We start from the raw sequence: 24,257 nt of genomic DNA, 5'->3' as shown, positions 1-24,257 counted from the left end.
AGCCACAGTATCTCTAACAATGCCGGTATGATCTGCATAAATACAGCATTCTTCTCCTAAGGCTACACAAAGTTCCCCTTGTTTTAAAAATAGGAGATCTAAACCTCTCCTGTCCTGTAACACCACCTCAGATCGTGATCTTAGGGATTTTTCCGTTAACATTAACTTTAAGGACCTTTGAATCCTCCCACCTAACAAGGGTCCTTGACATGGTCTAATTAATTGCTCCCAGATACATACAATAATTAAAATAATCAGCCAGGATGGGTGGTGGTATTCCGATTTCCTACAAGGGTTTTCTTGATCCCATTTATTGCCCTCTAGCCCCCCCTTTTTCTTTTCCTAGGTGGGTGTGTTCCTGAGGCAGTGTTAAGCCGGGATTTGCACTAGGGCAGCTCCTCTGAGGCTTGCGCGTTACTCTGATCTCGGGGTTCCGTCCTCCACAGTTTTTACACCTCTGCCTCGCCCATCGGCTCGGTTGCTTCGAGTCACAGGGTGTTCCATCTTCCCGGCAGCAGGGGTATTCTTCAGGAGGTGCCGAGATTTTTCTCTTGGCGCACCTTTGTTTGAATTTCTCCCAGTTTTACTCTGGGGAGCTGCACCATACTCCACTTAGGTCTCTCCGGCAACACACCTGGACAATAGTTATTGAAAGAGGAACAGGTTCATTTAGGTGGAAACAAGAGTATAAAATAGCTTAAGGGGAAATTGAAAAATGGTCACCACAGTGGTGGAATATATATAGGTTACCAGAATATTATTGTTTCCACCTAAATGAACCTGTTCATTTCTTGTGTCAATTTCAATTTTTGTGTGTAATTATTCCCATAAATTCCCCTAGGAGGGGTTCCTTCATAACAATGAGACCACCACCGTCCTTGGCAGATTTTACAAATAAAACACACAAAAGGATAACAATTACAACGTTTGACTCCACACTTAACTGTAAAGTTTTTACACACTTAGAGTTACAAGTTTCTTCTTCATCACTTATCTGTATAAGAGCATCGGTGTTTAAGATCTCTTTAGGGTCATTCTGAGACTTCCAGGGGAATTGGTGACCTTCCAGGATGGCTCTTGCAATGTTGAATCCGAAATAGGTCCCTTCACTCAACTGGCATGTGTCCATCCACACTCAGCAGTCCTAATGGCTGTATCTGTTGTAAGACAAGAAAAGGTCCCTCCCTTTTGAGGTGTTAAAGAAGTTTCTTTCCAAGTCTTTATCAGGACTTTGTCACCCGGTTGTATCTTGTGTATCGCCATATCCAAGGGGGGGGGGGGGGGGGCGTTGTGCCAATATTCCTTTTCTTATTAACTCCTTTCTTCTTGCCATTAGCTGTGTTATATAAGTTTCTACTCGGGAATCCTCCAATCGCGGATGATTCCCCGGGTTACTCATGTCATATGACATCCCATATAACATTTCAAAGGGAGAAACACCCACATCAGTTCTCGGCTGTGTTTAGATATTTAATAGAGCCAATGGTCAACACCTAATCCAGGACATCCCTGTTTCCAATTTTAATTTTGTTAATTGTTTTTTAATTTCTCCATTCATTCTTTCAACTCTGCCAGAACTTTGTGGGTGCCATGGTGTGTGGTGTTGTCACTCAATTCCAAATCTACAGTTTCAACAATCCCACATCGGGGAGTAATTAATTTTTTTTTTTTCTAATAATATTTTAACCTCCACCCAGGCCGTGGTTCGTGTTGTCGAATCGGTAAAATCAATTTGTGTATTAGAAAAGGGTCTATGGGCCAGGATTCTTCCTCCGGCTTTTTCCATGTGCATCTTGTGCTTCCCTTCAGCCAGTGCAAGCAGCTTCCATGTGGCTTGGTGAACCAGCCAGGGGAAGCAGCTGAGCTGCATGCTAAGTCAGCACACCACCACGCAGCTGTAACTCTGTGATCTCCCTGGCCAAGTCCACCCTGCAGATACACTGGCACCAGCAAGATGCCAGCACAGGGGAGGGGCACAGTGCCTGGGAGGAGGAAAACTCTTGTTGTAGGCAGCAGTACTGTTAAAAATACTAGTTAAAAACATTTTGTGAAACTACAGGATTCAGCTGCTTTATTTTTTCTTAGATATTGTCTATTGTGACCCTTTGACACGTTATACATCCCCTTAAAATTTGCTTAGCCAGATCATATAAACCAATGCACATATACTTAATTACAAATTGGTCAATTAAGGCTCGAGTGCCCCAGTGTGTACCACTGTGTATTCTTTGTAAAATTTTGAGGGCCATTGTTTTAGGAAAAACCTCTCGGCTGTCAGGTAATTCTCAGGCTCCTGAACTATTCTTTTGTATTCCCATCTTTATTAGTTTTTCTTACTCCTGTGGTGTGAATTTCGGTACCTGTGGATTTAGTTCTTTCTGCCTCTTATCCGATATATCTGTGTCCCTAGTCTCCAGAATTAATAAAGCAGCTCTTTTAGCTTCTTGGTCAGCTAAACTATTTGCTCTTATTTGCGGGGTTAACCCTTTCTGGTGTCCCCTCAAGCGTACCACTGCAATTTTCTTAAGGCCCCTTATGGCTTGTAAGCTCTTGATGGATTAGTCTTTTCCTTGTAAATTTGTTAACCCTCTCTATTCCCAAATCTTCTAAATGTATAAGCTATTCCAAAAGCATATTTTGAGTCTGTGAATATGGTTCAAGATATAAAAATTGGGCCGGATTCTGCAGAGAGGTAGTTTCTAGACACAATGTTGGAGAAGCAATTAATATCCATTTGTCCGCTTTTTTTTGTTGTAATACTCCCCTGATGTTCTGTGGGGAGATTACTTTCAATCTCCTCCAAAGGTAATTTTGAGAGCTTCCTCCACCAATAGTGCCGTGGCTGCTATTATTTGCAGACAAATGGGCCATCCCCTACTAATCGGGTCTAATAGTTTGATAGGCTATAGGTTTTTGCTTCCTGCCCACTCCTGAGCCAATACCCCGTATGCGACACCTCCCTCTGTATTAACAAATAAGAAAAAGGGTCTCCGCAAGTCGGGTAAACTGAGCATGGGGGCATTTGTCAATTCCCTCTTAAGTGTTTCCAATTTTTCTCCATCCTCTGGAGTCCACTTTAGCAACCCATCGTGAGCTAATTTAGCATATAAAAATTTTGCTTTTCCACTAAAATTCTCAACCCATTGTCTACAATACCCAAAAAGTCCCAATAATTGTTACACTTGTCATTTATTTCTGGGCAGAGGCATAGAGAGTATTCCATTAACCCTTTCCTGATCCAATTTCTTAGTTCCTTTACTGAGTCTGTGTCCTAGGTACTTTACTACTTCTTCTACAGACTGTAATTTTTGTTTAAACACCTTTAAACCCTGTAAACCTAAAAAGTTTAAAAGTTTAATACTCTCCCGTCTAATTGTTTCCTCATCTTCTCCGACCAACAACAAGTCGTCCACATACTGGATGAGGGTTACTCCTTGGCCCGGCTCATATTCCCGTAAAAGTTGTTAGTCTTTTAATTTCTGGTTTCAATCCCTTCCTACCCTCCTCAGGTAGTGGGCATTGTTTAATTTGTACCAGGACCTCAGGGTCCTTAATCACAATCACAAAAGGTTTAATATTTAATCTTCCCGTGGTCTCTGGGGTATACCATACCTCAGGGTTAATTTGCTTTTCATCTTCGACTTTAAGGGAGCATAATTTAACTCCTAATTGTTTTTTTATTTATTTCCAAAGAAATTCCTAGTTTAACCATTAAGTCTCGTCTCAGTAAATTATAGTCAGCTTCAGGCACCAGCAACAATGATTCTAAGCCAATTTTGGAGTTGCTTTCAAATAATATTTCCTTGACCACGGGTACCGCAGAGGGTTCCCCTTTTGCGCCAATTACCTGTACTGTCTCCGAGGAAATTTTACATCCCCGGGGGTAAACTTTGGATGGTGGATCTTTCCGTCCCTGAGTCCACGAGGAACTCAATTTCTTACTGCTGGGGAGATACTTTCAGTTTTACCAGGGGCTCTGTCTTACTCCTTATCCCCAGCAAATAAAGTTCTTGACACCCCTAGTCTTCTTTAAACATTTTCTCATTCCCCCATTGCCACTTCTCGTAAGGGGTTCTCTTTCACTTAAAGTGTATAAATTTGCCCTTGTTTCAGAAATTATCCAAAGGGCTGCATATTCACTTTCTTCTAAACTAAAGGGTTCCTTTTCGTTTACACACAAATTTAGAGCTTGACATACCCAATCCTCAAAGGAACCAAACCTGGGCCAGCGAACAGATTCACCCCTTATGAGTTGTCCTGCCCAGACTTCCATACATTAATGTATCATCTTTACTTTACTCTTACCCCGCCTAGAAGGGTGAGCATCCCAGTATTTAATCATCAGTCCCAATGGACTACTCGGGGGTACTGGGGAAAGATTCACAGGATCTCCCCCACCCATGGTGACAGTGGGCCTGCTTCTCCTCTGTCCCATCATCCGGGGTCTGTACTCTTACCCACCTCTCGGGGTTCGTACCTCTCCCACCCCGGGAATCCTAGCCCCAACCGAACGGTAAACTGGCCTATACTCACGCATCCTGCGTCTTCGTCCGGGGCTTCGTGCACAAAGATTAAGGGGCTTTGCCGGCTTTTCTTTGCTTATTGCCGAGAATTTCGGTTCGTGGGTGGAGAGCCGAGCGGATCCTCTGGCAGGGCCGCTGATACAGCGGGGCGCCTCCCTGCTCAGAGGCTCACGTCCGGTTGTTCTCCATCCGAGTCACGGCACCAAATTGTTATCGTGGGTTTCCCAGTCACCAGTCGGAAACCAGTTAATTCAGTTACAAACTTAATTTTATTAATTTAGCAGGCGGCAATTAAGCAAACAGCGCTGGGCGGCCGGAGCGTCTCAGCTCTACCAACGGCACGCACCGTCCCTTTCCCAATTCAGGTTTTTATAGTCCTTTAGTTCCGGGTCCCGATTGTTTCACTGAGGCTTCTTCTGCACATGCGCCAGTTGTTGTTAGGGGGTCGTCTTCTACCTTCTAGTGGTCGATGGGATGAAGTTGCTCCTCTTCCTCACTTGTCCCTTAGTTGACCCCTCTCCCATATTTGGTCATCTTTAACAGCAAGTTCATTCATTGGCTGCTTAATTTCTATGGTTTCCACTTCTAAGTTACCTATAACTCAGTTCTATGCTTCGTTAGCAACTAACAATATACGTTACACAATCATTCTTACAAAGTCAGAACGTTACAACCTGTTTCAAGGTACATGTGGTTTACTGAACAAAGGCTCATCTATCACAGGGCAATTCCATCAGCATCAGGGATGTGGATCTGTCATCAGACAGGTCTGACCCCCTGTGTGTCCATTAAGCGTTTCAACTCTACAACTGACTTTTGTGTACAAGTTTTGATTGTTCCCAGGGTCCTATATCATTCGGATGAAGAGAAGAGCAACTAAGGGGGAGATGCAGACAACAGGATCCAAAAGAGAGAAATACTGACAGCACTGACAGTAGCAACACTGCTCGGCCTGGGAATAGCTGGTACAGCTACGGGAGCGACCGCTATGCTGAACCATCACCAAGACCTGGCTCGACTACAAACTGCCATTGATGAAGATCTGCAAAGACTCGAGGAATCTATGACCCATCTAGAACAATCTGTCTCTTCACTCTCAGAGGTTGTCTTGCAGAACAGACGGGGTTTAGACCTCCTGTTCATGCAACAAGGAGGCCTTTGTGCCGCCTTGAAAGAGGAATGCTGCTTTTATGCTGACCACACAGGGTTAGTCAGGGATTCGAAGGCTCAACTGAGAGAAAGGTTAGCTCAGAGAAAAAAGGAAAGAGAGGCCCAACGAGGATGGCTGGGATCATGGTTTAGTTACTCGCCATGGCTAACCACCTTAATATCTACCTTGTTGGGACCAGCTGTAATGACCATAATAGCACTGATTTTCGGACCCTGCGTACTGAACAAGCTCACAGCATTCGTCAAGAGTCGTCTAGAGAGGGTTAACATTCTCTTTGTAGAAAACAGACAGATGCTTTAAGAAAGTAACCACTGAGCACTACCCCTACTGTTCTGTAGTTGTCCCTAGTATACCCTACTGTCTAAGCTACCTCTGACTATCATTCACTTAATGTGCCTTATGCTACTAACATTATAAGCTATCACTATTATAAGCTATCAATATTATAACTTACCACTATTATATATTATTACTAACATATTATCACTATTATTATCACTATTATATATTATCACTATTACATATTATCACTATTATGTATTGTCACTACTGTAGTCCAACACTGTTATAAGCTGTCACCTTTTTATATATCAGTATTGTGTGTCACTTTTGCACTTTGCACTATGAGTAGTTTTAGTGAGCACAGGGAGGGGGGAAATGTCGGAAGATGGGGCCTGGCGGTCGGAAGATTTCGGGCTGTACGGAAAGGTAGGACCCCACCCCCTCTCCTTAGGTAACCAATAGTAGGGAGCCGGTGAGGTAAGTGGACGGAAGTGACATCTGACCCCTGGGGTATAAAGCCCCGCGCCCCTCTCTAATAAACGCCATTTGCCGCCCACCACATTGGTGTCTGTGAGCGGATGGACCGAGCAGCCAGAGTGTGGCGCCGGTGCCGTTCCTGAACCAGGTGGCCACGCCGTGAACGGCGATAGTTTTGGGTACGAGCAAATGTGGGTGACACCCACTTTCCATCTTATGAGGCTCACTCTCATGGAGAAGAGTAAATTGCAACTTGCCTCCATTCCTAAGGGAGCTGTGACCAGCAGCTCCCATACAGAAGGTGCCTATTTGTGCCACCAGAACTGGGGCAAGAGGAATGGAAACTCCAATGGGTTTGTGGCAGCCATAGGTCAGAGCAGCAAGTCCTTCCAGCCCCAGGGCTGCAAAGCAAGGATGAAGGGTCTGGAATTACTGGACTGACTCCCTTCCATTCACAGGGGGAAAGAGACCCTTCCTTGTCCCTTCCTGTGGGTCGTGTCTCATAGGGAGACAAGGCAAGGTGATTCTCCTGCCCAACTCTAGTTTGGTCAGGAGAAAGGACTCTGATGGACAGAAGGATTGCTCCCCAGACAAGGGAGGGAACATTACAAAGGACTTCAGTATCTTTCCAAGTTAGTTCCTTTGAGCTCCAGAGACACCACGAAGGAGTCCAGAGGGGATGGAGTACGTGACAGCTTCACCTGCTCCTCTGGTGGGAGCTGGGCTGGGCTCCTGGGATGGAGGGAGCTCATGGCAACCCAGCAGCTCCTGAAAAGAGACAGCTCTGGCCAGGAGCAGCTCCTCTGCCAAGCACACAGGGCTGGGGACACTGCCTGTAGGCACCGAGGGGACACCTGTGAGGCTGAGAGAGCTGATGGATGCTGAGAGCTCACTGGAGGAGAAATCTCCACAGCACTCTGCCTGGTATGTCTGTGGGTGCAGGGCAAGGCAGGTTCTGTTCCTGGAGGGATCTCCTAAAGCTGGGACATGGGGCAGTGTGTGGGGTCTGTCAGGAGGACAGGTTCTCTCTAGGACCAGAAAGTGCTGCCTGGAAGGGATGCCCTTGTGCCCCATCAGAGGGACAGGGCAGGACAGCTGTCTTCTCCTGGGCATGGTTGATGGGTGCCCAGGGCTGTCCTTGAGAGCAGGGTCCTTGTGACCTGGGGTCTGTGTTCTGGGGCAGGGACTCTGTTGCTGCCAGGGTCAGCACTCAGCCAGCCTTGTGGGCTTTCCACAGGGATAGAGAAGGACCTGTGCATTGAAGGAGAGACCAAGGGAAGAGCAGTGTGAGGTCATTCTGCAGTAAGACAGTGCTGCCTGGGTCAGGTTTGTTCCCAGCTCCAGCTGATCCTTGAGAAATTTCAAAGGGAATTTGAAGAACAACATTAAGGAAGCATTTTCCTGCCAGGCAGAGTCTTTGCTTTGACTTTTCCTCTCCTGTGGGCTGTGCTGACTGTGGTATATCAGAACTAATTTCTCCCGTCAAGAATGTCCACATCAGAGCATCTCCTGAGCCCTGCACACACAGAGGTTCCCAGGGCAGTGCCCTGATTGCAGGAGGGGTCTGCAGAGCAGAGCTGAGCACAGGACAGGTGGGATGATGTCTGTGAGCACAGAGGTGACATGGGCAAAGAGAAGCAGCTGCAGGGACAGCTCCAGGTATCAGAGACATTTTCAGGGAAGGAGAAAGAAGGAACTGCTTCCAGAAATGCCCTGGCAAGGGAGGATTTGGGAACTCCCTCATATCCCCTGCAGCGCAGACACTGATATTCTACAGAACTCAGGCAGGAATGAGTTCTAGAGAGGCCACAGCTGACCAGGGAGTCCCAGCAGTGGCACGTTCAAGGCAGCACAAAACAGACCTGCCAAAAAGGACCTGAAAAAAGTCCTCCTTAATACAGAGAGTCAATGTGAATTGGAAGAGGTTGTCCTCATAGAAGTGTTCCCTAACCTTTCGTTGCATTTTCCAAATCTCACAGCTCTCCCCACTTGATGGCTGCAGATGTCCAACAACAGCAGCTCCATCAGCCAGTTCCTCCTCCTGCCCTTTGCAGACACACGGGAGCTGCAGCTCCTGCACTTCTGGCTCTTCCTGGGCATCTACCTGGCTGCTCTCCTGGGCAATGGCCTCATCATCATCACCATAGCCTGTGACCACCACCTCCACACCCCCATGTACTTCTTCCTCCTCAACCTCTCTGTTAATGACCTTGGCTACATCTCCACCACCGTTCCCAAATCCATTACGAATTCCTTGTGGGACACCAGGGCCATTTCCTACACAGGATGTGTGACTCAACTCTTCTTCTTTTCATTTTTGATTGTAGCAGAGTACTGTCTTCTGACTGTCATGGCCTATGACCGCTACGTTGCCATCTGCCACCCCCTGCACTACGGGACCCTCCTGGGCAGCAGAGCTTGTGTCCACATGGCAGCAGCTGCCTGGGGCTGTGGATTTCTCCATGCTCTGCTGCACACAGCCAATACATTGTCGCTACCCCTCTGTCATGGCAATGCCCTTGACCAGTTCTTCTGTGAAATCCCCCAGATCCTCAAGCTCTCCTGCTCAGATGCCTACCTCAGGGAAACTGGACTCATTGTGGTCGGTGTCTGTTTAACTTTTGGTTGTTTTGTGTTCATTGTGGTGTCCTATGTGCAGATCTTCAGGGCTGTGCTGAGGATCCCCTCGCAGCAGGGACGGCACAAAGCCTTTTCCACCTGCCTCCCTCACCTGGCCGTGGTCTCTGTCTTTGTCATCACTGCCGCCTTTTGCTACCTGAAACCCGTCTCCATCTCGTCTGTCTTTCTTGACCTGCTAGTGGCATGTTTTTACTCAGTGTTTCCACCAGCAGTGAACCCCCTCATCTACAGCATGAGGAATCAGGAACTCAAGGATGCTGTGTGGAAACTGATGACTAGATGTTTCTACGCAGCCATAAACTGCTCATCTTCTGCATATCACTGGCCATGGAATTCCCATTAGGACCAATCTCTATTTAGTAGGTTTTATAGCTGTTAGGTTTATTTTCCTTTTAGTTTTTCTAAGCTATAACAACTTTTTCCCTATTCATCCCATTCCTAATGCAGTATTTGCCTGGCCTTGTGTGACCCAGATACTGTGTAATGATGATCTGTGCTCTCTTTGCACCTATTTTTGTGTGGAGAAGTGCACAATTATTTCTCCTTTTTTTTCTCCTGACATTTATAAAGAAACTTAGAGACACATTTTCATCAGCTGAAGCACTTGACTACTTGTCTGAAATGGCAGTGCTTTCCCACCATGACAGAATGGGAATTTCCAGGTAGTGTACCTATGGTACCAGAAGAAATACTCACCTTCCCCAGGCACAGACAGAGAAATCTGTCTGTGCCTGTGAGCACAGATGATGCCAGGAGAAGTGTTGGGAGTGCCAGGAGGCCAGTGAGAGAACTGCTGGGCTTGGGGAAGAGCAATGTTCTCTATGCAGGGTTGCATCTGAAGAGACTGCTTTTCCTGCCTGTCCAGATCTAAAGATCTAACTAAAATCCAAGTAATTGTAGATGTCTTGTTTTTTTCTAATAAAAATGAGTTGTAGAGCCGTGCTTGTAATGACTTTGTGAATGTTAATGAGCCCCATGGTGTGTTTTCTTCTGAGTAACCTCAGTTACCAAGAAGAGAGTGAAGAAACCTCTGACGAAGTCCAAGTCAGGAGTAATGCCCAAAGTATCTTGAAGCACTAACAGGCCCCACTGGGAGCCATTCCTGACAAAGCCTCCCCAGGGGCTCCTTAGAGCAGACAACTGGAGGCCATGAGGACAAACCCAGGCAAAGCACAGGCAGCTCTGATGCTGAGGACACCCTGGCTTGGTCTGATGAAGCAGAAATGCCAAGTGCTGACCCCCAGCCCATGGGCAGGGAGATCCTGACCCTCAGCTGTGTCTCAGGGCTCTTCCTTGGGATGTGGGGAGTGTGACCCCATGGAAGGACAGGGATGTGACACATGGAGTCCTCCCCTGGGGTGGGTGCAAGGGGAAAACAATGCTCTGTGGCCAAGAGGACAATGTGTCTCCTCTGAAGCCTCTGTGGCAGGGACATCAGCCACAGCCAAGGGGGCAAAGACCTCGTTACTATCAGGCCCTTTCATCCTGGCTGGCACCCTTGGCCATCTGCACCACAGCCCATCCCACACTGCCCCACACCTGTGCCTGTTTCTCTGCAGGCTGCACACACCCAGCACCCTTCCCAACCTTGATCTCACCCCATGATGTCCCTGCCTGTTCTGATGTCTCTCCATCCTCACCCGCTGCTCCCACAAGCACAAACCCACCAGCTCATCCACACTTCCTCAAAGTGACATTTTGCACCACAGCACTGCCCTCAGAGTGACATTTCTTTATCCTCACGTCCACTCTGACCTTCAAAGCTGCAGTTTCAGTGGATTTGATACCCTATGTGCTTTCCACACACCACAGACAGGGCTTCCCTTAGCCTCCCCTTCCCCAACCTATAGAAGCAATGGTCACTCAACCTCTCCACACAAGACCCCTAATCGTAACTTGGCAGACTTTTACTGCCCACACAAGTGTTCCTCCCCATTTCTCCAGACTGGGGAGCCCCACACTGGCACTGACTGCTCCAGAAGTGGCCTCACCAGTGCTGCATCCAGTTGGACAAGAAGGGCCCTTGTCTGTGTGGCCACGCTCCTCCCAGTCCAGCCCAATGTGCTCATGGCCAGATCCCTGTTCAGCACCTCTGACTGCTATGGTTTCCCCCAGAATGACCAAATTCTTCTTGTGCCCGGTTCTCCTCCCATCATGTCTGAGCTGCCTTGATATGCGGGTGTTGTGCTGGAACCTTTGGTCATGGTTTCATCCCAGCTGAGGGCCGGGTACCACACAGCTACTCTCTCTCTTTAACAGGGTGTGGGGGTGGATTATGGCTGGGATGAAGGGAGAAAAAAGGAAACCAAAACACCCAAAACATCGTGGGTTGGGATAAGAACAGTCTACTGGGCCAGCAGAGAGAGACTAACAACAACAACAGGACTTTGTAGCACAATATACAAACTGGGGATGCACAATGCAGTTTCTCACTGAACCGCACAGCTCAGGGGCAGCAGCTCAGAGCTGTCCTGAACCTGGACAGTCCCCAAAACTGCATGTCCTGGATCTGCATGATCCTCTCCCCTCCAGCCATCATCTGAGCATGACACAATTGAATGGAATACGCTCTTTGGCCAGTTTGGGTCACCTGGCTGTGTCCTGGCTGTGTCCCCTCCCAGCTCCCTGGGTGCAACTTGTGTTCTCGGAAACAGGGCAGCATAAAAACCTGAAAAGTCCCTGACTGCTTGGACACAACTCGACCATCCCTGTGTTATCAGCACTGCTCTCACCTGAACTCACAAACACAGCATTCCACCCGCTGCCAGAAAGAAAATCAACTCTATCCTGGCTGAAACCAGGCCACCTTTGCAGACAACAAGTGTAACACAACAGTGGGCTCACTCTTGTAATCATACAGTATGGATAATTCCTTTGGTCAGTTATGGTCACCTGGGCCTGTTCTGTCCCCTTCCCAGCACTTGGGCACTCCCAGTTGACTCATTTCTGGAGCAAAATTAGTCCAAAGCCCTTGATGCTGTGCAAGCACTGCTCAGCAAGGAACAAATCCATTTAGTTAGACTTTTTTGCTTACAAATCCACCCCACAGAACTCTGGGGGCTGCAAACATGAGAATTAATTCCAGCCCAGACAAAATATGGTCAGGAGGAGAAGATCTCTTCTGGTTGGAAACCTTCTTGATGTTTCTGGTCTGGAAATCCCAGCGTTTGTCAAGGTCAGTTTGAAGTGCAGCTCCATTTTGTTAACGGTGCACATGTGTGCATGCAGGTATCTCTCCAAATTGTGTTCCCTCTAACAAAATGACAGCAATTGGTGTTAAAGAACCTGGGACTCTATGGCTGGACGTTCAGCATGTTTGAAGGTCAATGAAGGTAGATGCTGAAAATGAAATCAGGCCTTTTTAGGACCATTCTCATGGCTAGGAATGCCCCGAGCTCCAAGCTTACCAGTGCTCCTAGTGCAGTGCCTGGGGAGGATTCAGTCCCCACACCTTTTGCTTTGGTGCTATTGTGTTACATGTAGAAGTTTTGAATGTGGATGCAGGTAGATCTGTAAATTGACATCAGGCCCTGTTAGTACTGTTCCCTGTCTGGGAGTGCCCTGAGCCTCAAGGTTAATGGGGTTGCTCATGGGCTACCTGGGGGAGTTTCAGGCCAGGAACATCTTTAATTCCTCACACCTTTGGTTGGGGAACTATTGCTCTACATTTAGAATATTTTAAGGGTGACGCTGGAAGAGCTTGAAAATGACATCAGACTCTGTTAGGATTGTTCCCATGGCAAGGAATGCCCTGATCTCAAGGGTTACTGGGGCTACTTGCCTCTCACAGTGGAGGTTTCAGCCTACGAACATCTTTCATCCCTCAAATTGTATTTAGGAAGGATTTATTGCTGGAGCTTTGGCAGTTTCGAAGCTGGATGGTAGCAGAGCCTGGAAGTGACATAAAGAAGCCTGCCTTAGGACTGTTCTCCTAGCAAGCAAATCTCTGAGCCCCAAGGTTACCAGGGCTGCTAGTTGGCTTCCTGGGCATGTTCCATTCCAAGCAACTTTTTTCAACCCTCTCACTTTTCCTTTGGGAGATATTGCTGGACGTTTAGCAGTTTCCAAGTTGGATGCTGGTAGAGCCTGGAAATGACATCAGGAACTGTTACAACCATTCCCTTCATAAGGACTGACCTGAGTCCAAGTATAACTGGAGCTGATAGTGGGCTACCTAGTGAGGTTTCAAGGCAGGACAATCTCTCAGCCCTTGATTTTCTTTTGGGGGATTTATTGCTGGACGTTTTGCAGTTTCAAACCTGGACGTTGTTAGAGCCCGAAAAATGATGTCAAGCACTGCCAGGAAGATTCTGTTGTCTATGAAAGCCCTGAGCCCTAAGGGTACTGGGGCTGCTTGTGGATTATCTCAGGAGCTTTCAATCCAGGAACATCTTTCATCCCTTAAAGCTTTTTTTAAGGATCTATTGCTGTTCGTTTAGCAGTTGGAAAGTGTATATAGGTAGAGCCCAAACGTGAAATCAGGCATTGTCAGGATTGTTCCCTTTCTAAGGAAAGCCCTGAGCCCCAAGGTTCCCGGTGCTGCTAGGGTGCTACCTGGGGAGGCTGTAGTCCAGACCCATCTTTCATCCCTCGCACGTTTTGTTTGGGAGATATTTCTGGATGTTCAGTGTGTTTAAAGGTGGACACTGGTAGAGTCCTAAAATGGCATCAGGCAATTTTAGGACCATTCCCTTGGTACTCATGTACAAGGGTCAGGTTATAATGCTCACTCCTGGAGGAGAAACAGACAGACCGTCTGTGGGCTGGGAGGAGGACAGTTTACTGACAAAATCACTGTGACAAAAATGATAACAGCACACTGCAAACTACACTCACATCCAGTGATAACAGAGAGTACTTTACTGACCAAAGGATCACAAGGTACTGCACAGTGCAAGGACCAACCAAATGCCCCAGCCACATTCAGACTGTTCTTAAGGAAACCATGAGTGTCCCTCCCCAACCAGCCCCTTTTATGGGGGAGAGATGTCAGGTCGTGTGGAAAACAGCCTGGACTAACTCAGCTGAGCTGTGTTAACTCAGGTCACCTCTGCTAATTTAACTCACCTCTGCTGGCTGCTTGGGGAGGTGAACTCTTGCCTGGCCTGAAACAGGACCGCTGTGCATTTAATCTCCCCTGTCTGTCACATATTTCTACCTGTCCAAAGTCTACTGACCATGTCTGAAATCATCATTCCATCAATGGATCTGCACACCAGCATTTGTGGTTGGTCTCTAGATTTCCCTTCCCCTTTGACCATTCAGACACCTCTCAACAATCCAGCTGCTGCTCTGAGTTTCAGGGAGTTAAACCCTTGCCTTTCTGGCAGCTGTCTGACTCATTCTGTCTTTAGCCAGCTCTTGAGTTGCGGTGATTTCACAGTCTCCTTCCTCACTAGAACATTTCTCACCTGGTTAAGCTTTGTGGCAGGTGAACCTCACTGGTGTCAGATTGCACTTGGCATAGAGTGAGGAGTGTTTGATTTCATGGTGGATCTTGTCAGGTTTCTTCTGTTGTTGGGAAAATAACTCCCTGTGTGCTGCCTGTGTGCAGCCAGTTCTCTAAGGAAAGCAGGGGAGCTGGTACAGAGGGGCTGTAATGCCCCACTGTGGAGTGTAGCAGAGAGACCTGATGTAAGGACAAGGGATGCAAGTCCCAGTTGGCTGGTGAGAGTCATGGTGGGCTTGTGGAGATGTGCAGCAAGGTTGTTCCCACTGCTTCAAGGGACCCTTTTTCAGACCAGTCCAGTCCTCCTTAGGAGGCACTCTGGATCAATCTCAGTCAGAGGTTGTCACCTCTCCTCTACAGTGAAAATAATAACCTACACCCTTAAAAAGAAATCAATTTTAGTCTCAGCTCCCTTCAATGGTCTGTACATCTCTTGAAGACTTGAAGATAATTACATGAAGACACAGCTCATTAAGGCTTGCGTTTTATTTTTAATGAGCCCTGGGGTGCATTTGTGCTGAGTCCTTGAAGCTCAGGTACTGAGAGGAAATTACACAAAAAACTCCATGTCAAAAGTAGAAGCCAAAGTACCCTGAAGTATTAATGAGTCCCACTGAGAGCCATTGCTGGCTGAGTCTCCCCAGGGACTCGTTAGAACAGGTAATTGGAGGACATGTTGGCTGGTAGGCAAAGGCAATGTACAAGCAGCTGAGATGCTGAGCAAGCCTTGGGTTGGTTTGATGAAGCAGAAAGGCCAAGCCCTGACCCCCATCCCCAGGAAAGACAGGTCCTGTCCTTCAGGCATTGCTCAGGCTCTTCCTGGGTCAGCATGGGGTGTGTAATGCTCAGGGAAGAACAACAGGATGAGAGTTTCTCCTCATTGTTGGTCCAAAGCCCAGCTAGAAATTCATCTGTCCTCCATTTAAATAAATGAAAGAGCAGGGAGACCCTCCATCCCCTATCAGATTCAGGGGGAAACATTGTGGAAAGATGAGGACAAGGCTGAGGTGCTTAATGAAATCTTTGCCACTGTCTTTAGTAACAGGAGCAGTTGTACAGAGAGAATCCAATTCCCTGAGCTAGGAGACAGGGACAGGGAGCAGAATGACCCCACCTCAATCCAGGAGGAGATGGTCCTGCTGCACCACAGAGATGTGCAGAGATCTGTGGGGCTGAATGGGATGCAGCCAAGGGAGCTGAAAGAGCTGGGAAGGGGGGTTCACCAAGCCACTTTCCATCAGTCCTGGCTGACTGGAGAGGTACCAGCAGATTGGAAATCAGTCAACGTAACCCCCTATATAAGGGTGATATATAAAGAGGATGGTCAGGGAAATTACAGGCCTGATAGTTTGACTTCAGTCCCAGAGAAGCTGATGGAGCAGAACATCCTGAGCAGCATTATCCAGTTCATGAAGAACCCCCAGGTGATCAGGCCCAGCCAGCTTGGGTTCATAAGGGCAGGTCCTGTTTGACCCACTGAATCTCCCTCTATGACAGGGTGACCTGCTTCTTGGACAAGGGAAGGGCTCTGGATGTTGTCTACCTTGACTTCAGCAAGGCCTTGTACGCAGTTTTCCAGAACTTTCTCTTAGAGAAGCTCACTGCTTGTGGCTTGGAAACTGTGGTGGTTCATCCCCAAGCAATAGCTGAGCACCACATGCTGCTCGCTCACTCCCGGAGGAGAAACAGACAGAGCCTCTGTGGGTTGGGATAAGGACAGTTTAGAGACAAAAGCACCATAAAAGGGAACCAATAACAGCCCCAATTGGACTCACACCCAGTGAAAGCACAGAGAGTACCTTACAAACCCAACAATAACAGAGTGCTGCACCGTGCCATGACCACCCCCCCCAACCAGCACCTTGGATGGGGAAGTGAAGTCAGGTGGTGTGGAAAACAGCCCAGGTGAACTCAGCTCAGCTGTGCTGGCTGCTTGGGGAGGTGAGCTCTGGCCTAGACAGAACCAGGACATTATTGACCCCTATTTCAACACCATCTACATCATGCCCAGGTCTTACATTTTCAGAGTACTGGGGGGGTTCATAACATCTGATGTTTACCAGCAATGCCACAGGACCCATCAGTGAACAGGGCATATTTTTCTCATTTTCTTTCAGTTCACTGTACAGTGAGGCCTCTTCAGCACGTGTCACCTGTTCCTCTGGTGATATTCCACAATCTTTGCCTTCTGGCCAGTCTGTGATCACTTCCAGGGTTCCTGGGTGATTGGGGTTTCCTATTCCAGCCCACTGTGTGGTAAGTGTGACCCACTTGCTCCACGTAGCATAATTGGCATAGTGTGTAGGAGGGGCCTTCCCGTTGAACATCCAGCCCAGCACCAGCAGTCGGGGTGCCAGGAGGAGCTGGGCTTCAGTCCCAATCACTTCTTAAGTGGCTCAAACCCCTTCCTGTGCTGCCACTATTTCCTTTTCTGTTAGAGTGTCTGGATCCTCTGTAGCCCCAACTCCAAAACCCAGAGACTGACCTTGAGCCTCCCCTGGTGCTTTCTGCCAGAGTCTCCAGGTAGGGTCATTCTCCCAGGCTGACCTGTAGAACACATTTTTTACATCTGGCCCAGTCTGGACAGGCCCAAGGGCTACTGGAAGGACTGTCTCCTGTTTGATCTCTTCAAAGGCTTCTCATTGCTCATTGGAAATCGTTCTCTTAACAGGTTACACAGCAGAGAGGGCTGACAATGAGACTGTGGTTTGGGATATGCATTCTCCAGAACCCCACAGTGCCTAGGAAAGCTTGTGTCTCCTTTTTGTGGGTGGATGGAGACATAGCTACTATTATACTGATAACATCCATTGGGATCTGATGACACCCATCCTGCTATTTTATTCCTAAAAAGTGGATTACTTAAGCAGGTCCCTTGCCCTTACTTTGTCTGATGGCAAAACCAGCTTTAGCAGATTTCAAGTATTTTCTTTCTCAAAAAAATTCCTCTGCTGTTTTGCCCCATGCCATGACATCATCAGTATACTATAGGTGCTCTGGGGCTTCACCCTGCTCTAATGCAGACTGGATCAGTCCATGGCAGATGGTGGGGCTGTGTTTCCAGCCCTGGGACAGTCGATCTCAGGTGTACTGGATTCCCTTCCAAGTGAAAGCAGACTGTGGCCTGTGTTCTGCTGCCAAAGGGTTGAGAAAACCACATTTGCAATGTCAGTTGTAGTGTAGCACTTGGCTGCTTTTGACTCCAGTTCACACTGGAGTTCCAGCAGGTCTGGCACTGCAGCACTCAGAGGCAGCATGACCTCATTCAGGGCACGATAGTCCAGCGTCAGCCTCCACTCTGCACTGGGCTTCTGCACTGGCCAGATTGCACTGCTGAAGGGTGAGCGGGTTCTACCAATCACTCCCTGACTCTCCAGTTGATGATCAGTTTCTGAATGGGAATCAGGGAGTCTCTGTTGGGTGTGGTATTGTTGCCTGTGCACCATCATGGTAGCAATTGCTACCTGCTGTTCTTCAACCTTTAGCAGCCTCACAACAGCAGGGTCTTCTGACAGCCCAGGCAGAAGAGACACTTGTTCAATGTCTTCTGTCTCTGAGGCAGCTATTCCAAAAGCCCCCTGGTTCCCTTTTGGGTCTTTGAAGTGCCCTCTCCAGAGGAAGTCTATGCCCAGTATGCACAGAGCTGCAGATCATCAGGATCACACTAAATCATCTCTCACATGGCTCATCCCTTCAGACAATGGATATCTCTCTCCATGGTCATCCACTGGTCTGGCCAATACACAACATCTTCAATGAACTGGTACCTTGCCCTTACACTTGATAGAAGTCACCTCCAGAGGCTGAGAGCTTGAGCCTTCCTTCCAATTGCCTTGTTACTGCCTCCTTCTCTGGACAGGGATCCCAGCTGCTTGGCCTCCCTGCCTTCTCCCTGCTGCGTGCCCCATTGTCCCAGCATCGCAGTAGCCAGGTGATGATGTGCTCCCCTGGAAGGCAGCTGAAGTCTTTTCTTATGTCTCTCAGCTCAAGGACAGGGATCAAGTTATAACCTCTGGTATTGCCTCTTCAGGTCCTTGCAATGGTCCCAGTTCATCATCATCTCTCATGATGAGGATTGATTTCTCTGTGTATTTCTTCTTCTGGATAGAGGTGACAGTCGTACTGGTTGGCTGTCTGGATCAGCTCTGGGGTTGGCCTCTGAGGTTTGAGTACCCATGGTGCTTGTTGGGGAGACGGCAGGAGCTGCACTCTCTGAGGCACAGGTAGCTCCAGTGCCTGTTGTAAGGGTTCTTTGTGGTTCAGCTGTGGTGTTGGTTTCTGAGGCCTGGGCAGCCACAGTGCCTCTGGATCTGGTTTTCTTGTCTAGGTATTTTTCAATGCCCTCCCACACCCCATGCCACCCCTGAACCTTCAGCCCAGGGAAGACCTCTTGGCAATATTCTTGGAACAGTTGTTGGTTACACGTAGGTCCAGACAGACATTCAGGAGAGCGAGCAAGACACATATGCTGGTCTGAACATCCCAGGGATAGTCAACATTCTCAACAGATGCTGTAAAAAGCCTAAAGGGAAAAGGGGAGGAGAAAGCACCCCTCACCTCATCCTCTACCGTTATCATAAAACTTCAGGCCCCACCTTGGGCTCCAAAAAGGTCTGTGGTGGTTCAGCTCCAACCAGTGGCTGAGTGACATATGCGGCTCACTCACTCCCAGAGGAGAAACAGACAGAGCCTCCATGGGCTGGGGTAAGGACAGTTTACTGACCAAACCACCATGAAAGACGAATAGCCCACACTGAATTTCACTTATACCCAGTTATGACCCAGTAACTTCACAACACGATGACCAATTCGATGACTCGGCTGCACTTGCACTGCCCTGGAGGCACCAGGAGTGCCCCTCCCCAACAAGCCCCGTTTTATGGGGGAGTGATGTCAAGTGGTGTGAAAAACACCCTGGGCTAACTCAGCTCACCTGTGCTGCCTGCCTGGTGAGTTTAACTCTTCTCTGGCAAGATCCAGGACAGATGGGATGAGATTGGGATGGGGGTGGGATTGGGATGATGTAGTCAAGGCACCCATTGATCAGGTGGCGTGTCAGTTTGCCAGGGTTGTTTGCCTGTGCAGCTGTAAAGTCACAGGCTGTAGGAGGTGATAACTGCTCTATGACCTGGCCAAATCCTTCCACAAACTCTGCCAGCCAGGGACTGTCTGCTGAGGGAGGAGGAAATGTTGGAGAGACTATAAAAATGATCATTAAACTGTTGCCCAGAGGAGCAGCCAGGTAGAATCCCAGAAAGAGCCAGAAGTGCAAGAGCTGCAGTTCCCATGTGTCTGCAAAGGGCAGGAGGAGGAAGTGGCTGATGGAGCTGCTGTTGGACATGTGGTGCCTCTGGGTATGGACGGTCCTAAATGTGTCTTGTCAGTTGGCCAAAGGAATTCCCCACCAGGCTCAAAACTGCTGCTCCCAGGCACTGCCCTCTTTCACCATTGCTCCATTGGACCTTGATCCCACTCATGTCTCTTGGACCACCTCTGGCCCTTTGGGTGACAACAGGGGTTGGTGTCTGAGCAACTCTCTCCTGGCCTCCACCCTCATTATTTCCCATCGGCACTGGGACCAGCAGCTCCCAGGCAGCCATGCTCCTTAACCTCTGCAGGGGGACAGAGAATCCTCCCGTCCCTGTCAGGGTGTTCTGTCTCATGCAGAGACAAGGAAAGGTGATTGTCCTGCCCAGCTCTGGTTTGACCAGGAGAAAGGACTCTGCTGGACAGAAGGATTTCTCCCCAGCTGAGGAAGGAAACATCAGTGAGAACTTCAAAGTCATTCTAAGTAGGTTCCCTGGACATTAAGGGTGGAGCCCAGAGGGAACCGAGGGTATGATGTCTTCACCTGCTGCTCTGCTGTGAGCTGGGCTGGGCTCCTGGGATGGACAGTAGGAGCTCAAGAAATATTGCAGTGCTGCAGAGAGACAGCTCTGGCCAGGAGCAGCTCCTCTGCCAAGCACACAGGGCTGGGGACACTGCCTGGAGGCACCGAGGGGAGACCTGTGAGGCTGAGAGAGCTGATGGATGCTGAGAGCACACTGGAGGAGAAATCTCCACAGCACTCTGCCTGGTATGTCTGTGGGTGCAGGGCAATGCAGGTTCTGTTCCTGGAGGGATCTCCTAAAGCTGGGACATGGGACAGTGTGTGGGGTCTGTCAGGAGGACAGGTCCTCTCTAGGACCAGAAAATGCTGCCTGGAAGGGATGTCCTTCTGCCCCATCAGAGGAACAGGTCAGGACAGCTGTCTTCTCCTGGGCATGGCTGCAGAGGTGTGAAGCAGAGTGTGCACCCAGGGGTGCCCAGGGCTGTCCTTGTGAGCAGGGTCCCTGCGCCATGGGGTCTGTGTGCTGGGGCAGAGACTCTGCTGCTGCCAGGGTCAGTACTCAGCCTGCCTTGTGGGCTTTCCCCAGGAGAAAAGGAAAAGGACCTGTGGGTTGAAGGAGTGACCAAGGAAGAGAAGCCTAAGGTCCTTCTGCAGTAAGACAGTGCTTCCTGGGTCAGCTTTGCTCTCAGCTCCAGCTGATCACTGAGAAATGCCAAAGGGAATTTGAAGAACAACATCAAGGAAGCATTTTCTTGCCAGGCAGAGCCTTTGCTTTGACTTTTCCTCTCCTGTGGGCTGTGCTGACTGTGGTGTATCAGAACTAATTTCTCCCCTCAAGAATGTCCACATCAGAGGATCTCCCGAGCCCTGCATGCACAGAGGTCCCCTGAGGCAGTGCCCTGATACTAGGAGGGGTCTGCAGTGCAAACCTGAGTGTAGGGCAGGTTGGATGAGGTCTGTGACCACAGAGCGGGAGGTGACATGGGCAAACAGAAGCAGCTGCAGGGACAGCTCCAGGCAGTGGAGACGTTGGCTAGGAGGGAGAAACAAGGAGCTGCTCCCAGAAATGCCATGGGACTGGGGATATGAGACATCCCTGATATCCTCCACAGTGCAGACACTGATATCCTACAGGAACACCAGGGTGTGATCACAGAGCGTCCAGCACAGGGCAGCTGAGACCAAGGCTGATGGACAGAGCAGCTTTCCGCACTCTGCACTCAGGGGAAGGTTTCACTGACACTGCAGCAGCAATGTCAGGGAGTCCTGACAGAAGAAACACTCCCTAGTTGCAGTCAGGAGAAAACCAAAGCTCCAAAGCTCTGCTCTGCCCTCGATTGAAACTAGAGTGACAGTGATGAAAATCTCATTCCTATCCACAGGGGATTTAGTCTGCGATCACACCATCCTTCTATTTACTGACTGCTGCCAGGCAGGACTGAGTTCTCCAGAGCCCACAGCTGACCCTCCTCAAGCCAGCAGAAAAGGGACCTGCCGAAAGTCCTCCTGAATACAGAGTCAATGGGAATTGGAAGAGGTTTTCCTCAAAGAAGAGTTCCCTAACTTCTCACTGTTCCTTTTCCTCCTTGGACAGGTCTCCACACTTGACAGCAGCAGATGTCCAACAGCAGCTCCATCAGCCAGTTCCTCCTCCTGCCCTTTGCAGACACACGGGAGCTGCAACTCCTGCACTTCTGCCTCTTCCTGGGCATCTACCTGGCTGCTCTCCTGGGCAATGGCCTCATCATCATCACCATAGCCTGTGACCACCACCTCCACACCCCCATGTACTTCTTCCTCCTCAACCTCTCTGTTACTGACCTAGGCTGCATCTCCACCACTGTTCCCAAATCCATGGCCAATTCCTTGTGGGACACCAGGGCCATTTCCTACACAGGATGTGTGGCCCAACTCTTCTTCTTTGTATTTTTGATTGTCACAGAGTACTGTCTGCTCACTCTCATGGCCTAGGACCGCTACGTTGCCATCTGCCACCCCCTGCACTACGGGACCCTCCTGGGCAGCAGAGCTTGTGTCCACATGGCAGCAGCTGCCTGGGGCAGTGGGTTTCTCTGTTCTGTGCTGCACACAGCCAATACATTTTCACTCCCCCTCTGCCATGGCAATGCCCTTGACCAGTTCTTCTGTGAAATCCCCCAGATCCTCAAGCTCTCTTGCTCAGATGCCTACCTCAGGGAGATTGGAGTCCTTGTGGTCGGTGCCTGTTTAGCTTTTGGGTGTTTTGTGTTCATTGTGGTGTCCTATGTGCAGATCTTCAGGGCTGTGCTAAGGATCCCCTCGCAGCAGGGACGGCACAAAGCCTTTTCCACCTGCCTCCCACACCTGGCTGTGGTCTCCCTGTTTCTCAGCACTGCCATGTTTGCCAACCTGAAGCCCCCCTCCATCTCCTCCTTATTTCTGGACCTGGTATTGGCATTTCTTTACTCAGTGTTTCCACAAGCACTGAACCCCCTCATCTACAGCATGAGGAACCAGGAGCTCAAGGATGCCATGTGGAAACTGATGACTGAATGGTTCTAAGTAGCAATAAACTGCTCATCTTCTTCTGTTTGTCAAAGGTATATTAACATGGGACATGTTTATCTTATTCCTAATTAAGTATCTCCAGGTCTCATGTGACCCAGACACTTTGTATTGACCAGCTCTGCTCCCTTTCCATCATACCTGCCTGAAAGTTGCACAAAGTTTTCTTCTATTTTCTCCTGACATTTATAATAATTTTACAAGTACATTTTCACCAGCTGAATCAGTTGAGAACTTCTCTGAATTGGCAATGTTTTCCCACCATGACAGAACATGAATTTTCTGCAAATGTATCATAGAATCTATTAGGTTGGAGGAGACCTTTATGATCTTTGAGTACAACTACACCTAACCCTGCCCACTTGTATGGGGCTCTGATTTGAGACCATGTCCTCAAGCACAACATCTACACACCTTTTAAATCCCTCCAGGGCTGGTGAGTCCACCACTTCCCTTCTCAGCCTTTTCCAATACTTGGCTACCCTTTCAGTAAAGAAATTCTTCCTGATATCTGACCTAACTCTCCCCTGGTGCAATTTCAAATCCTCTCATCCTATAACGTTTAACCTGAGATATAAGACCAAACTCCCCCTCTCTAGAGTCCCCTTGAAGGTAGTTGTAGAGAGTGATTAAGGTCTCAGCCTCCATTTCATAGACTAAAAAACCCCATTTCCCTTAGCTGCTCCTCAGAGGACTTGTGCTCCAAACCCTTCTCCAGATTCTTTGTCCTTCTCTGGGCACAATCCAGCATCTAAACGTCCTTCTTCTATGAGGGTCCCTGAACTGGACACAGTAGTCAAGATGTGGTTCCTGGAGGGATCTCATAAAGCTGGGACATGGGAAAGTATGTGGGCTTTCCATCATTCAGATGTTGGAGCTGTGCCTGAGCCCTGCACACAAAGAGGTTCCCCGGGGCAGTGCTCTGATGCCAGGAGGGGTCTGCAGAGCAAAGCTGAGCACAGAGCAGTTTGGATGAGGTCTGTGCGCAAAGAGAAGCTGCTGCAGGCACAGCTCAAGGCATCCCCCACAGTGCAGACACTTTCCCACAGCAAGCCCCTGGTTTCTGCCACCCAACAAAAATCTGTACCCAGAGCTCCAGGGTTTCAGGCTGAGTCTTCTCCTTTGCAGCCCAAGCCCCTGTAAGGAGAAACCCCTGAGTGCCTGTCTGTCGGTCCCTCTCCTTCCAGCCATGGCTGGAGCATTTCCTCCTGGTTCCCCTCCTCTCCCTGCTGTCTTTGTCCCACCCTTACCTGGGGCCCTGACCACATCAGTTGGTGGTGCTGGCACTGAGCTCACCATCACTTCAGTACCCCCATCTGTAGGACTGAGGACTTCCCGGGG

General features: G+C 48.9%; 1 protein-coding gene across 1 annotated transcript; it reads left to right on the top strand.

The window, feature by feature from the left end:
* Positions 1–8,455: 8,455 nt before the first annotated feature.
* LOC311200869 (olfactory receptor 14I1-like) lies at positions 8,456–22,913 on the top strand (the record flags this gene model as incomplete). Its single annotated transcript, XM_084275173.1, has 2 exons — positions 8,456–8,821; positions 22,344–22,913. 2 exons carry the CDS (start codon positions 8,456–8,458, stop codon positions 22,911–22,913), a joined length of 936 nt encoding a protein of 311 aa, XP_084131299.1.
* Positions 22,914–24,257: the final 1,344 nt, after the last annotated feature.

Source organism: Gallinula chloropus, assembly GCF_964237585.1.
Source record: "Gallinula chloropus genome assembly, chromosome: 25".
Lineage (NCBI taxonomy): Eukaryota > Metazoa > Chordata > Aves > Gruiformes > Rallidae > Gallinula > Gallinula chloropus.
Note: the sequence above shows the minus strand (reverse complement) of the source record. Positions and strands in the feature narration are given on the sequence as shown.